Source organism: Terrapene carolina, unplaced genomic scaffold (assembly GCF_002925995.2).
Source record: "Terrapene carolina triunguis isolate 2854851 unplaced genomic scaffold, T_m_triunguis-2.0 Scaffold69, whole genome shotgun sequence".
Lineage (NCBI taxonomy): Eukaryota > Metazoa > Chordata > Testudines > Emydidae > Terrapene > Terrapene triunguis.
Genome location: NW_020664420.1, coordinates 56,853,377 through 56,869,611, shown reverse-complemented (window position 1 = coordinate 56,869,611; position 16,235 = coordinate 56,853,377). Strand labels below are relative to the sequence as shown.

At 42.2% G+C, this 16,235-nt stretch overlaps 1 protein-coding gene across 10 annotated transcripts in view; it reads right to left on the bottom strand.

The window, feature by feature from the left end:
- PPIP5K2 (diphosphoinositol pentakisphosphate kinase 2) overlaps nucleotides 1–16,235 on the bottom strand; it is a 94,933-nt gene that overhangs the window by 25,714 nt on the left and 52,984 nt on the right. For all 10 annotated transcript variants that reach the window (XM_029910885.1, XM_024196586.2, XM_024196589.2 and 7 more), the window contains exons 18-21: nucleotides 13,560–13,701; nucleotides 11,803–12,026; nucleotides 8,657–8,784; nucleotides 8,313–8,427 (exon numbers count right to left, since the gene is read on the bottom strand). In XM_029910885.1, the coding sequence (XP_029766745.1) occupies nucleotides 8,313–8,427; nucleotides 8,657–8,784; nucleotides 11,803–12,026; nucleotides 13,560–13,701 (609 nt within the window). The remainder of the gene's footprint in view (nucleotides 1–8,312; nucleotides 8,428–8,656; nucleotides 8,785–11,802; nucleotides 12,027–13,559; nucleotides 13,702–16,235) is intronic.

The following is a 16,235-nucleotide window of genomic DNA, read 5'->3' as shown; positions in this document are numbered from 1 at the left end:
CCCATTCAAGTGCTTCACCACCCTCCTAGTGAAATAGTTTTTCCTAATATCCAACCTAGACCTCCCCAACTGCAACTTGAGACCATTGCTCTTTGTTCTGTCATCTGCCACCACTCTGAACAGCCTAATTCCATCCTCTTTAGAACCCCACTTCAGGTAGTTGAAGGCTGCTATCAAATCCTCCTTCACTCGTCTCTTCTGCAGACTAAATAAACCCAGTTCCCTCAGCCTCACCTCATAAGTTATTTGCCCCAGCCCCCTAATCATTTTCATTGCCTTCCACTGGACTCTCTCCAATTTGTCCACATCCTTTCTGTAGTGGGGGGCCCAAAACTGGACATAATACTCCATATGTGGCCTCACCAGAGCCGAATAGAGGGGAATAATCACTTCCCTTGATCTGCTGGCAATGCTCCTACTAATGCAGCCCAGTATGTAGTTAGCCTTCTTGGCAACAAGGGCACACTGTTGCCTCATATCCAGCTTCTCATCCACTGCCAGGTCCTTTTCTGCAGAACTGCCGCTTAGCCAGTCAGTCCCCAGCCTGTAGCAGTGCATGGGATTCTTCCATCCTAAGTGCAGGATTCTGCACTTGGCCTTGTTGAACCTCATCAGATTTCTTTTGGCCCAATTCTTCAATTTGTCTAGGTCACTCTGGACCCTATCCCATCATCCAGGTCACTAATGAAGATGTTGAACAAAACTGGCCCCAGGACCGCCCCCCCCCCCCCCCCCGGGACACTCCACTTGATACCAGCTGCCAACTAGACATCGAGCCGTTGATCACTACCTGTTGAGCCTGACGATCTAGCCAGCTTTCTATCCACCTTATAGTCCATTCATCCAATCCATACTTTTTTAACTTGCTGGCAAGAATACTGTGGGAGACCGTATCAAAAGCTTTGCTGAAGTCAAGATATATCACGTCCATCGCTTTCCCCATAGCCACAGAGCCAGTTATCTCATCATAGAAGGCAATCAGGTTGGTCAGGCATGACTTGCCCTTGATGAATCCATGTTGATTGTTCCTGATCACCTTCATCTCCTCCAAGTGCTTCAAAATGGATTCCTTGAGAACCTTCTCCATGATTTTTCTAGGGACTGAGGTGAGGCTGACCTGTCTGTAGTTCCCTGGATTCTCCTTCTTCCCTTTTTTAAAGATGGATACTATATTTGCCTTTTTCCAATTGTCCGGGACATTCACTGATCGCCACAAGTTTTCAAAGATAATGGCCAATGGCTCTGCAATCACATCAGCCAACTCCCTCAGCACCCTTGGACACATTAGATCCGAAACCATGGACTTGTGCATGTCCAGCTTTTCTAAATAGTCCTTAACCTGTTCTTTCACCACTGAGGGCTGCTCACCTCCTCCCCACACTGTGCTGCCCAGTGCAGCAGTCTGGGAGCTGACCTTGTCTGTGAAGACCAAAGCAAAAAAAGCACTGAGTACTTCAGCTTTTTCCACATCATCTGTCACTAGGTTGCCTCTCCCATTCAGTAAGGGTCCCACACTCTCCTGACCTTCTTGTTGCTAACATACCTGTAGAAACCCTTCTTGTTACCCTTCACATCCCTTGCTAGCTGCAACTCCAATTGTGCTTTGGCCTTCCTGATTACACCCTACATGCTCGAGCAATATTTTTTATATTCCTCCCTAGTCATCTGTCCAAGTTTCCACTTCTTGTAAGCTTCCTTTCTGTGTTTAAGCTCACCGAAGATTTCACTGTTAAGCCAAGCTGGTGGCCTGCCATATTTGCTATTCTTTCTGCACATTGGGATGGTTTGTTCCTGCACCCTCAATAAGGCTTCTTTAAAATACAGCCAGCTCTCCTGGACTCCTTTCCCCCTCATATCAGCCTCCCAGGGGATCCTGCCCATCAGCTCCCTGAGGGAGTCAAAGTCTGCCTTTCTGAAGACCAGGGTCTGTATTCTGCTGCTCTCCTTCCTTCCTTTTGTCAGGATCCTGAACTCGACCATTTCATGGTCACTGTTGCCCAGGTTGCCACCCACTTCTACTTCCCCAACCAATTCTTCCCTGTTTGTGAGCAGCAGGTCAAAAGGAGCACGGCCCCTCGGTTCCTCCAACACTTGCACCACGAAGTTGTCCCCAACACTCTCCAAAAACTTCCTGGATTGTCTGTGCACTGCTGTATTGCTCTACCAGTGATTGAAGTCCCCCATGAGAACCAGGGCCTGTGATCTGGAAACTTCTGTTAGTTGTCTGAAGAAAGCCTCGTCTACCTCATCCTCCTGGATATACAGCAGACGCCCACCATGACATCACCCTTTTTGCTCTCACCTGTAAACTTAACCCAAAGACTCTCAACAGGCTCTCAATATAATACACTCATGTTGTCTGTTATTACCTTTACTGACTTCAATCTGATTTAGAGGTAGAAAGCATAGGCAAGCATTTTTCACTGCTCTCAGGTCTTGTTCAGGTTCTTCCACCAGTTAAGTGAATGTAGAACTTATTGGGGAACAGACAGTAACCTGCCTAGATTGTATTTGCTGGATTTGCACATCCCTGTAAACCTTAGAGACGTAACCTGGCATGCTGCACTACACAGAAATATGTGGATATCCGTCACAGCAGTTGAAGGCAATCTCTTATTGTAACTTGAGGGCTGTCCTGAATTCTTGAGATGAGATTCGCTAGTGCGAGAAATCTGCTAGTTGCTAGGTATGCTCTGCCTGTTAATGCATCCAGGGAAGCCCCTATAAAATCTAGACACTGTAGTGGAGTCAAAATGGACTTTTTGAGATTGATTTGAAGGCCCAGGCTATAAAACAGAGAACATGTGATCTCTGCTAACTCCAGCACTTCCCAATAGGATCTGTTTCTTCAGCCAATCATTTAAATACAGGAAAATGATTATGCCCAAATGACAAAGGTGGGGAACAACTACTGCCAGCATCTTTGAGAACACCCTTCATGCTAAAGATAGTCCAAAAGGAAGCACCTTGTGTTGATACTGTTCATTGTTGATTTGGCAATGAAGAAACCTCCTGTGTAATAGGTAAACAGCATCATGAAAACACGTGTCTGGTTCGCGATTCTTGACCTACAAATCTCCTAATTCTAATGACCAAATTATTGCTGCCAGGGTCACCATCCTGAATTTAGAAGTGAGGTCACTTCTTGTTCTAGTACTTGATCATGAGAAGGATCCCTAAAAGCGGGACAGGAAGGGATAGGAGGGATAGCCTTGAAATGGATAGCGTAACCCGAAGCTATGGATTCCAAAACCCATTTGTCCGATGTTATATGCTCGCATGCATCCTGAAAATGGGAGAGGTGGCATCCGAAAGGAGGGAGGGGGTAAGATGTTTCAGCTGTAAAGTCCCTTTGACTGGGGATGGTTCAGACTCTTGACCAAATCATCAAAATTGTCACTTGGAGGACATGGATGGCTGAGAAAATGTAGTTATAGCTGATGGGATTTGCAGCCAGAAAGTTCGAGCCTCTTATGGTCCTTACTGTATGGGGTGGACTTGAGCTATTTTGCCTACCTCGTTCATTAACGGCATCTAATACTAGGGAGTTCAGAGCTGGGTGAGAGAATAGAAACTCTGATTCTCCATCAGGAACATAATAGTTTTTATCCACTCTGTTGCAGGTAGGCAGTGTTGTAGCTGGGGTTTGCCAAACAGTCTTAGTAGGCTCCCTAAGAGCTTCATGCACTTGAATGGCAATTCTCATCGATGACAAGGTGTGTAAGATATCTAGGAGCTTATGGTGGACTCCTGAAACTCCGCTAAGGCAGGGGTTCTCAATCTTTTTCTTTCTGAGGCCCACCCAATATGCTTAAAAACTCCACAGCCCACATGTGGAACAACTGTTTTTCTAACTATAAAAGCCAGGGCCAGAGTTAGGGGGTAGCAACCAGGGCAACTGCTCATGGCTCCATGCTACAGGGGGCTCCATGAAGCTAAGCTGCTCAGGCTTCAGACCCACCATGGCAGGGCTCCGGCTTTGGCTTTCTGCCCTGGGCCCTAGCAAGTCTAGTGCCAACCCTGATTGGCAGACCCTCTGAAACCTGCTTGGTTGAGAACCACTGCTCTAAGGGAATCTGAAGTATGTCAGCAACTCGTGTCATCAGTTCCTGAAATGGTCTGAAGTCATCTTCCATAGAAGGTGGTGGAGGCATGACAACTTCATCCGGTGATGAAGAGGAAACATTCATAAGAGGTGTCACCTCTTTGTCTGCCCTTGTTCCTCAAACGTCTCTTCCTCTTGCATGGGTGGTAGTAAAGAGGGTTAAGGAGAATGGGTCCTTCTCTGTTCCCTCTGGTGGGGTGAAGACCTCATCAAAAATTTCTGGTGATAGAACATCCACGGATCCCAGAAAGGCCACTGAGGGGGGACAAAAGGCATAGGTGGAGGCATCTGTGTTTCTGCCAAGAGGGTGTCATTAGAGGTCTATGCACTTGTAAAACATCAGGGCAGGAGGGACAGTGATGTGTTCTAGAACAGATAGTGGAACACTGCACAGAGAGCTGAGAATCTGAAGCATCCTTTTCCACATACTCTGGAGTATGGTGGGAAGTTGTTCAGCTTGCAAAGACGACGAGGACGAGCATGGTTCCCTATGTGATAGAGGGGGTGGTGACCGAATGGGTCTTGATGCTGACAAACCCCAGCACTCATTAATAGGGGAGACTCTGGCTCTGAAGAGACTATCATGTCCTGAACTCTTGCGTTACTGACAGTAAACACTGGCCTGTGAGAGAGCCTGTAGTGTATGGTTTCTGTACCAATGTAATTGGCACTGAGAGCCTGGCCTGGGACTGTGTCGGTTTCAATCTCCTTGGTACCATATGAGGCTTGGCAGTCTTTGGTACAGTTGACTTCCTTGATATTGGTACTGAGTTTTGGTCTAGGACAGGCTTAACTCTTTTCACCTATGTCTCTGCCAGTCAGGATCCAGGTACCCAAACTCGATACTAAGTCTGTCTTAGACTGAGTTTTCTTCGTTGCTTTTCGTACCAGCATCACTCTAAACCTGCATGGAATTCCCCTTGGAAGCGGAGGTCTCTGTAGCTCTCCTGTGCTTCGGTGACTGAGATTCTCTTGAAGATTTACTCCCTACCTCCTTCTGTTTAGAGGCAGATGAGGACTTTGGTACTGTAGAAGTATTTGATGCTGCAGTACCACCTACCTTTCTAGTGGTCTTTGTTGACTGAGGTCTTGGCATGGAAGGGGTACTATTGGTACTGGGAGATCTATGTACAGGGGAGTCCTCTACCCTTGGATCTGAAGCTGAATGTAAGGCTTGCTCCACCGTTAGAAGTTGAAACTTGATCTCTCTATTTTTTTCAGGATCTACTTTTGAAGGATGTGCAGCTCTTGCACTTACTAGGCATATGGGTATCACCCAAACAGCAGAGGCACTGGGGATGGCCATCACTGATTAGAATAGACTCATGGCAGGAGACGCCCCTCTTGAATCCCAGGGAACTCAGCATTCCCAAGGAAAAATGACCAAAAAACCCCGATAACCCGCAAGAAGAGAAAGTTCTAAACTAAGAATAAAAAGATTTAAAAATAAAATTTACGGGAGGGGGAGGGAGAGGGAGAGAGAAAAGGAAACACTAAAAGTAAGTAACTATTAACTATCTATCCAAATGCTGAACAGAGAAGAGGCAAAAGTTGCAGAATCTGTCTCAGGCCAAAGGCAGTTGGTTGAGAAGGAATTGAGGGCTGTTTGCCCACACAGCCCCATGTAGTCTCGGTGCAGGGCAAAAGGAATAAATGGGCACCACTACCAAAAATCTCTGATCAAAGGCACAGGCGCACTTGAAGTAAAGAACCCATAGTCCCGCCCACAAGATGAGCACCAATCTTGGTACCCACAGTGCTCCATGAACGGCCCCCAGTGCAGATCAGGCGATGGAAAATGGGAGGAGAATGATCCTGACCTGGAAGTCAAGGAATCCCAGGCTTCAGTGGAGAAAGGTAGAGCCAGCCTGAAAGTGTGAGCAACTGGCCAGACTTGTCCATACACCAGAATGAAGAGGGAACTGGCGCCAACAGTGGAAATGCTATCACTGGCACTGAGTACACCTCTGTTGTTTCCGGTGCTGGAAGTGGTGTTAACCCCGAAGTTGGCAGCAGCGCCAATGTGACTGATGGTGGCAAAGTGGAGGGCGGTGAGTGCAGCCACAGTAACATCAACTGAACCAACGGCAGGGGTGCTGAAGACATTCCCAGTGCTGAGGAGGTCCCTTGTGCTGAGCCTGGCATTGGCCCTGCTTCCACTGACTGTGGAAGAGAAACATCAGGGTGCAGTGCCGACAGACCCACAGATTCAGCAGCTCGCCTAACCAACGAGGCTATAAATGACACAGCGATGGCGAAGTCTTGGACCAAGGGCAAGGTTGGGACAAAAAGGCAGAGGAGATCTGTGGTTGCCTGATACGCTGCTGATGCAGAAACAGCCAGTGCTGGCATTGCCCTCATTGGTACCGGACTCAACAAACACCCCATGTCCGAACTGGGGTCGACAGTATGGGGTGTGTCACTTCCTTGTGCAGTACTAGAAAGTGGTTGACGGGACCTCCTCCATCCCACGCACCAGCATTCACATCATACCAGTCTGCACTCCTTCTGAAAGAGACAGATGAGTTCCCACACAACTTGGAGCGACCTTGATGGTCTTATGCGATCTTTTTCTCAGCGCAGTTGAGGAGGAGTGACTCCTCTGTCTCTTCGGAGAGGTGCCAGCTCCAGAACGCGAAGTAGCAGCACGCTCAGAATCCAAGGGTGACATCCGATCCAATTCAGGCCTTGGTGCTGAAGCAGGCCACGTGACCTGTTCAAGCAAGTGCTGCTTTAGACAAAGATCTCTCGCCACCTCAGTCTGTTTCACGACAATTTGCAAATTGAACACCACTCCTTGACATGGGCTTTGCCTAAGCACAGCAAGCATCGTGTATGGGGATCATTCCTCAACATGACAATGTTTAAACTATGGTGAGGGCATCATCAGTGAAATATTTAAACTAAAGCTAATTAACACTATACTAAGGGAACTAGTTAACTATGTACAACTAGAAAAATTCACTACAAAATAGAGAGGTTATGAGGTTAGGAGCCACACAGAGCTCCAACTCCAGCCTTGGGTGGTAGGAAAGGACTGAGGGGGGGTCAGGGCGGCGCCACCTCATATAGCCAGGGCTATAGCTACGAGGCACGAGCACTGCCCATCTACAGGTACTGTTAGGCAAAATTATACTGCTCCGGTGCACTGGGCGCGCACACACCTATGTAGAATATATGGCTGCATCTTCTCAAAGAAGAATTTGTGTTTCCTCCTAATCTCTTTTCTCTACCTCTATCACCACATGAGCACTATTCTTACCATCACCCAGACTTATATTAGTGCAGGATCCAACTCTTACTCAGCAATCATTCTCTTGGTACCAGATCCTTCTGAGTTAGGTTTTATGCTATTCAGGATTTGTGTCCGCAAGAAAAAATATTTAACTGCTTGTAAAATTCCAAACGCTGCTATGATGCTGCATAAATAAGATGCTGTTGCTAGATATGACAAACACCATGTTACTCTTAAAAAAAAAAAGCGTACATTAGTTTTATGATTTGTGGTGCAGATGTGAGAATTTGACACTAAGTGTGAAAAATTAATTTTCCTGCCTATCTTACCAATAACCTGGGAGGAGAAATTGTTCTTCTTAAGTTCCAGGAACAGAACTTTGGAAAGTGTTCTGCTTGATTTCTGAGTAGGCAGCTACCAAGTGAAGGCTGTTTAAGCTAAGTGAAATATATTCATGTGTTGTATATTAGACACCACCAAGTTAGTGTTAAGGACCAATTGTAAACAATTTTGAAGATGGACAGTACTGCTCAGCTTCCCAAAGAAGAATTTCAACCTACTTACAAGAAAGCAAAAAATTCTTACAAGGTATTTTGCATTACTGCCTGATCTGAATATATGTATGGAAGAGGTCTAGTCTTTTCTGAGCATGAGGAATTTAGAGCTCAAATGTTAGCAAATACACTAATATTTACTAACTTCAATCAAAAAACCAAGGTAACGCTAAATGTTTTCCATCTTGTTTTCTGCTAACAAAAAAATCTATATGGCAAAGACTGGCAATATGACTTGGGTGCATAACACTAAACATATTAGAAATCAATATGTTTAATAAAATAGGTTGCGATTTTAAAGGTAGCCTAAGGGAGTTAGGCACTCAACTTCTATTTAAGGTTAGTGGGATTTGGTCCCATAGTTCTTCAGAAAATACCAGCCACGGCTTTTGCTCTAACAGGAAAATGATCAACTTACATCACATAAGGCACCATAACGAAGAGTTGATAATAAGGAGTGGACATGACTCTCACTTGTGAAATATAACCGAGTACGAACATGACGTTCAGGAGACATAACACCTCTGGAGTATCTAAAATCAAAAGTATAGTGGAAAAAAGACATAGTCAATTATTTAAGACATTAAAATATACCCATATTAGAAAACTGTTACTACAATCTTACTATAAATCATTTGAAGTAAGCATAGCTTTACTGATAGCTTAAGCTTATAAGCACGTGGTTATCTATCACGGTTGCGTGAACATTTAAGTACTGAAGACAATTTGCAGCATACATGTAATAAAAAATTCTGAACTTACAGAGGGTGAAGCTTATTTACAGTGTCATCATCCTGAGTCCTCTGAAGGTCAGAACGAATTTTCCTAACTAGAGGAGTGCAGTAGCCTTTGGCAATCTCTAGTTTCTCAACCTTGGAAATACCATATTCCTGGACAGAAAGAAATTAAGTTTTTGAAACCAAACTATAAAGAACACTGAAGTGAATTTTGAATTCAAGTCTCATAACTGAAAAATAGTAGCTAGCTATCTGCCACTTCTTGTGGCTGAAAAACATGGATTTTAAGTGTTGGAACATGGACAAAGAAATTGCACTGGAAAGGTATGAACTATGAATGGAAAGAATGTTTCCTTTGGTGGCAGCAGAAAAGTACCAAGCTCCTTCATACCAGGATGAATCTGATTTTTGAAAGAAGGTTCTCTTTTGTGGCCTAACTGAAAGGAGGAGGCATTTTATTTTTTCATTTGACCTCCAACAGTTGCAAGAAAGGTACTGCCCTTCTTCTGAAGGAAGTATGGCAGTCAAATATAATCTGAAAACAACAGTAAGAAATCTCCATTAACATCAGAATGATACTCTTGTTGGTCATTTTGGGCACTTAGAATATTCACTTTAAAATTCTCTTTCACGAGTCCCCTGCTCAATGAAACTGACAATCATACACTGCTGGTGATGTCCCCCAACACCATAACAGAACTTCTGGTTACTGTGGAAAGCAAGGTAAGGGCCTTTTTCTTTGTATGTTATGTTGGTTTGTCAACTTTTTTTTTTAAGGGAGTATTCTTATTTTATATGTACTGTTTTCCCATTGCTCCAAATAACCTATTTAAAGAAAACTTTGCAAATCCCTATAATATGGCATTTACCTGATGAGCCTGTCTTTCTTTCGCTCCCTCCCTACACTGACATTAGGACAGGTCCAGTGGTACTCTACTTCCCTTCCTACCCCAACAGTGATATTCTGTAATCAGTAACATGACCAGCATACTGAGTGTAATTGTATTATACCCAGCCTGACTGATTCTGGACTTCGGGTGACCTAAAAGACAAGCAATTTGAAGTCCATACTATGCAGGACTTCCCGCCCACCTTTGCCATGTTGAGTACTCAGCATACTACAAAAGTAAATGGAGTCCTCTCTTCTATTTGTAGATCACCTTTAAGACCACTAAATGCAAAGCCTGAAATGTAGTTTAATTTCCACTTAATTTTCTTGATGTAAAAATATATTGAATAGTAATGGGAATTTGCCTCAGTTCCAGTTGTTACAATCAGTTAAATAAAACCAATCCACTTGCATTCCTCTCAATGCACCATCCTATTTCAGTGAGTGATTCAATTAAAAAAAATTTTTTTTTCATAAAACAGACAAAAATTCTATTGGTAAATACATTCTGAATTTAAGAACATCTTATCTGTGTCAAATATTCCTATACAGACTATAAATAGGCTTAGTAAACCCAAGTATTCATTTTCAGCATTAACACAAAGAACCAACACAAGCAAATCAGGTTGCTGAATAAGCAAAATGACTTCTTTATCCAATATCCAGCTATTTGTACAAAAAAACTGCACATGGACTTCTAGCCTTCAACAGTTCAACATTTCTGTAGTGCAGGACAGCACACTCCACTTTCAAAACAATCTTAATTTGTCCAATGGCACCCAACACCTTAATATGAGAATTCAGCCCATTCTTTCAAGAGCTGACAAACTTGTACAAAAATATTGCCAATAAGTACAGGCTATGAAGGTTACAGATGTGCATAAGGTACAATATTTGTATTCCAGTTATATGTTTATTTGTATCTTCTCAGGCTCTCAATGTTCCATGTCACGATATGAGATCTGATCCCCATGGGCAACTCCCAACAGCCAAGAGTTTTAAAGGTATACAGTGGTATTTCAATTAGAGAGTTAGTTCTCTTCATGAAAAAAAGTTTTTTCTCATCTAGGCAAAGAACTAGTAGACAGAATTGGAAATCAGACCTTGCAGAGCAGACATTTTATCAGAAATGATGCTACATATATTAAGCAAAAAAAATGAAGGCAAATCCATTACTAGAGTGAATGAATTAGCCTGATTCACAGAGAAAGAATTCTAATTATATGCCAATGAGAGACATTAACATTGAAGGTTATATTTAGGGTTTTTTTTCCCTTAGTCTACTCAGCACAATACTGAACGCAGTTTAGATTTGACTGACAACGGTATCTACGTGTCCATCTACATCCAGTGAAATTCCATGTAATGTATATGACTATTTGGTTTTGAAATTGCACTGCAGACAGTAGATTAAAAAAAAAAAAAGGAAATGTGAAGCAGACAGATCAAGAACCATGTGGCGAAGACACTACTAATGTGCATTCGTTTCCATAATTTTGCTCTATGTGTTTTTGCCAGGAACTCTGCTTTTTTAAGTTTTGTTTCCTTTACTGATAGGATAGTGAGATAACTATTTCCTACCTTCCTGGTTCCCTGTTGAATGCCATTCGTTAGTAGATACTATTTTGTTCAGCAATATGGATGACTAAGATATAATTTTATAGATATTAACCAAATTGTATTTTTTTGCCTGATGAGCATCTGTCTTGTTAGAAATAACAGAAGGAAGATGGTATCTGTATTTAACTGCTAGCATAATATTTAAAACCAAAACCAAAATGCATTTTAGCAGTAGAAAGCTCCATTTTGGTTTAAATTCTTTACCAGTTTGCCTATTATCACTTAACTGAAACTAACTGTGCCCCTTACAATCAGCCTGAGAAGGAAGCAAAAGGGCTGACAAAAAATCCAACTTCAGATAGGGACATCTTTGATTACTCCAATTATACTGCCCTCCTTAATCTGCAAAGAATAGTCATTATGGAGCACTTAGTTTTAGCACATTGGGCTAATGGGAACTAAGACCTAGTCACATTTATGCAAGCTACTGGAAAATTCACTCTACATTTAATAGATTTGATGGACTATGAACTACTAATTTATTGTGAGGCCAGTTAATCTTTACTCTATCATTGACATTCAATCTCTTCAGTAAACAGAAGGTCATCTTGGAGCCTTTAGTCACTGCAAAATACAGAAGCCTTCCAAAAACAGGAGACAGCAAGCATTTTTTTACAGATTTTTATTTTAAAGGTGCCATATTAATGTTGTAAAGTGCTTACCTGAGGGATCACAATGTCAGCTAATGCCTTTGATAGCCTGTATAATTCCATTGTGTTTTCTAATTTTAAGGATCCATTATGTTGGACATCATATTTTATACAGTCGTAAATATCAGGGATTTTGCTGATGTCATATCTTCCATTCTTTGTTTTAAAGTCCTTTTCCAGCTTGGCCCACCTGCGCAGCATTAACTCTAGTGTTTCACTATGGTAAAGTTGAATATCTAGACAGAAAAATATTTTACTCTTATTTCACTATTTAGGATTGATCAGCCAACAGAAAAGTTAAACTGATTTAAATGTATTATTGAAATTATAGTCTTAAAATGTGTTTTAAGGGTAAAACAACGTTAGCTCACTCCAGATAACAAATGCATTGAGGCAAAGTGGTCAGAGGGCTGTGACTACTACACCTCTACCCCAATATAATGCGACCCGATATAACACGAATTCGGATACAACACAGTAAAGCAGCACTCCGGGGGGGACGGGAGACAAGACGGGACACTGCATGCTCCGGCGGATCAAGGCAAGTTCGATATAACACGGTAAGATTTTTTGGCTCCCGAGGACAGCGTTGTATCGGGGTAGAGGTGTACTACAAAGATACTTGAAATCATTATCTGAAGGGCTCAAAAAAGGGGGAATAGTTATGTAGTTGGGTAGTTTTGAACTCTCAGTTTTCATTGCTACTAGCATGGAACTATTACATGGTAACTAAGACAGCAGCATGTCTGCTCTAGCCCCAGCTCCCTTTTCCAAGTACATCGCTAGGTCTTCAGGCAGAATTGTAGCATGATAAATCATATACAGTGTGGTTTTAAGAAGTACTCAGGGACTTCTTTAAAATTTTAGATTAAAATATTTTTTTCTGGGGATGTGCCACCTATTTCCCATCCACTCCTTTACACATCCCAAGTGCAGAAGACAGGAATATGGGGATCCAGGAGACTGACAGGAGCCGGGGCAGATGCCCCAAATTGCAGACAAGAGGTTTGGATGGGGAAAAGGATCAATAATGGTAGAACATCAATTCTAGCTATCAGTACAAGTCCTACAGAGATAAAATGCAATTTAAAAAAACGAAGTTGTTTTAATACTACACAATTTATAGAACAACATTTCTATTCATCATGGCCCTTTTTTAGTGTAGAGCAAACAAAAGCTTTAATGAAGATACTAACATTCAAAGGAAATCTTCACTTAAATTACATTTAGAGCAGCCTACCCTCTTTGTAAACTTATGGTTTTGCAGGATATTTGAGTATCAAAGGGGTAGCCGTGTTAGTCTGGATCTGTAAAAGCAGCAAAGAGTCCTGTGGCACCTTATAGACTAACAGACGTATTGGAGCATGAGCTTTCGTGGGTGAATATCCACTTCTTCGGCTGCATGTAGTGGAAATTTCCAGAGGCAGGTATAAATATGCAAGCAAGAGTGAGTCAGGCTAGAGATAACGATCTTAGTTCAATCAGGGAGGATGAGGCCCTCTTCTAGCAGTTGAGGTGTGAATACCAAGGGAGGAGAAACTGCTTTTGTAGTTGGCTAGCCATTCACAGTCTTTGTTTAATCCTGAGCTGATGGTGTCAAATTTGCAGATGAACTGAAGCTCAGCAGTATGAATGTATCATTACCAAAAATCTGTGAGACAGTGAAGCTAACGAGGAAAGGGTGCCTGCCTTCTGCATATCCATTAAAGTTAGTGGTCTCAAATGGACAGAAGTCAAATTAAACACACATTTTAAAATATTTCAGTTACCCGCGGACTTGGGATCTTCCATTCGCTGCCTGATTTGAGAAGTCAAACTCTGGATCAAGGAATAAACCTTGTCACATGTTCTCACAGGATTTCTGATCACCTTCATTGATTTCATCAGAGAGATGCTTCCAGATGGAGTAAGCTGCAGTATGAGATAAAACAGAAATATTGGTTATATCTAAATACACCTGTACCCCGATATAACGCTGTCCTCGGGAGCCAAAAAATCTTACTGCGTTATAGGTGAAACAGCGTTACATTGAACTTGCTTTGATCCGCCGGAGTGAGCAGCCCCGCCCCCCCGGAGCGCCACTTTATGGCGTTATATCTGAATTCATGTTACATTGGGGTAGAGGTGTATCTAGGAAATCCTAATGGGATGCATTAACAAAACCAACCCCCCCACATCTCTCAACTCTCAGATTTCCAGACTCAACATATGCATAGAAGTACAAAGTCCACAACTTCCTTAAAGTCAGAATTAACACACTTTGATATAAATCAAGAGCAGAAAGCTTAATCCAAGTGTCAAAAGCTAAGGCTGTATGAGATACTTAGAGGGTAAACTATTCTGTATGGAATACCACAGCGATGTCAGGAATAGAATTAAACTTCCCCACTTATGTTAATTATTTTATTCTGAAAAGTGAGGAAGTTCACAACTTTGTGCACATTTAATAATTTATTGTATTTTGTTTTTAATAACAAAGATTTTTTAAAAAGCTTTGTCAAGAGAAATCAGAATGGTACACTGTGGCTAAATGCTCCTAATACATCATAAAAGGAAACTTTACAGAACAAAACTTAATTGGAGGGAGCAGGTACATTTGGATTCTAACAATAACTGTGATTTTTAAAAAAAATCAATACATGGCTGCTCCTGCACAGACATTTTATTTCTTTCAGGATAGAACATAAAAAAGTTACTAGCAGGAACCAACAGTCAATCCTCCAGAACTGAACCAATCGTTTAACTTCAGGAGCCAAGCATGATCACCATTAAGTAAGCCAGTAATGCTATATAAGACACTGGAGAGTGGCTGAATGGCTGTTGATTTACCTTCACTTTTTAGAAAGGTGAAGTGCAGGGTAAGAGAGTGGTCAATCATAATATTTAAACATGTAATTTCACATTTTAGGAGACCTGCAGAACCTTTTCCCTTTTTTCAGACAGAAATCCGGCTCCCTGTTCAGATCTTTCCCCCACATAAGCAGAGAGCAGGCCTAGAAGTAGCAACAGCATCTGGGGGAAGCACATACTGCCTTACAATAGCCTGTTAGGTACTACAAACAGCAGTAATCTAATTGCAATGAGGATAAGAAGGTAGGGGAAGCGGATCCCCTCTGCTCTCACCCTCCAAACTTTTGGAGCAAATGTGGGAAGCCAGGAGGTGAAACAGTCTCCTCCAATTAACAAGAGAACATGGGCATGTGGTGGCAAGGCAGGAGTACCTGTGCTCTCAAAGAATCTGAGACAGCCTGGAGGTCAGAGGGATAAGTAACCCCTCCCCAAAAAAGGTAGGAACAGATGGCTGCAGGACAGAAAAGTACTCAGTGGAACACCTACTCAGTACTGAACTACCCGGTGGAGGGTTGGATATAAGGATATATAATATGATGGTGTTTGCCCTGAATCTCCCATTCAGAATGGGTCAGGCTCAATCTCCTCCTCACCTGGCAGTTCACTATTCTTCTCTCTTTATGCTATCTGAATACCCTCTCTTTCTGGCCCTCTGTCACTCTATTTGTCACCATGAAAGAAAGGACAAAGTGATGCCTCTGTGGTGCCCCACCAAGAATGTTTAGCACTCATGCTCGAGATAAAATAATCCCTGGACTCCATGAGAAATTTTAAGGATGGAGGAGAAAAATCCCACTGAGGTCATTGGCAGTACTACTCAAGCATGTGCACGTGATAACACAGTGAGCAAAAAAGTTTCCTTACCAGAATGCTCGATTCTTGGGTTAATGAACCTATATGTGCTTCCAGCTTACCCTTTCCTCCCCATAACCTATGAGAGCGCTATTGCTGTTACAGAAAACATCTACCTCTACCTACTCTGTTGACATTAGGCACTCTGTGCCCCCTCTTTATGACATAGTAATTCAGCAAGGGCAGGTCTTTGGAGAAAAAAAAATTGGAGGGACAAGACATGTGGTGTTCCGAAAATAGCTAAAATTAAAACAGACACCATCAACTTAAAATCCAAAAAAGAACAGTCAGTCGTATACCATGATTCTTATCTAAAACAGCAAAGTTCAGTAGTTGCTGCTGCTCTTCAAACTAGACTGAATTAACATTACATCAAAACACTCAAATGCCATCTAATTACTCAATTTTCAAATAGAACTGTTGAACTCAATGCTAATGTGACACTGTATGGATTATGTGAGGCACTTAATATTATTACCAATATTATAAAATTGCAAGGAATCTTACCAGATATGTTGTGTAAGTTATCAGTGAAAATGTTATGTTTTCACAAGTACGATAATCTTGTTTATATGTTTGTATCATCTTTGTATCATGAATTACAAATATGTGTTGATATATCTGTATTTCAAACTTGTGCTGTGCTTCTGGGTGATACCCCCAGACAGACTGGCATCAGCACTAACCAGCCTGCTTGTTGGCCTATCCAAGGCAATCAGCTATACAATTAACCCTTTGAAAGG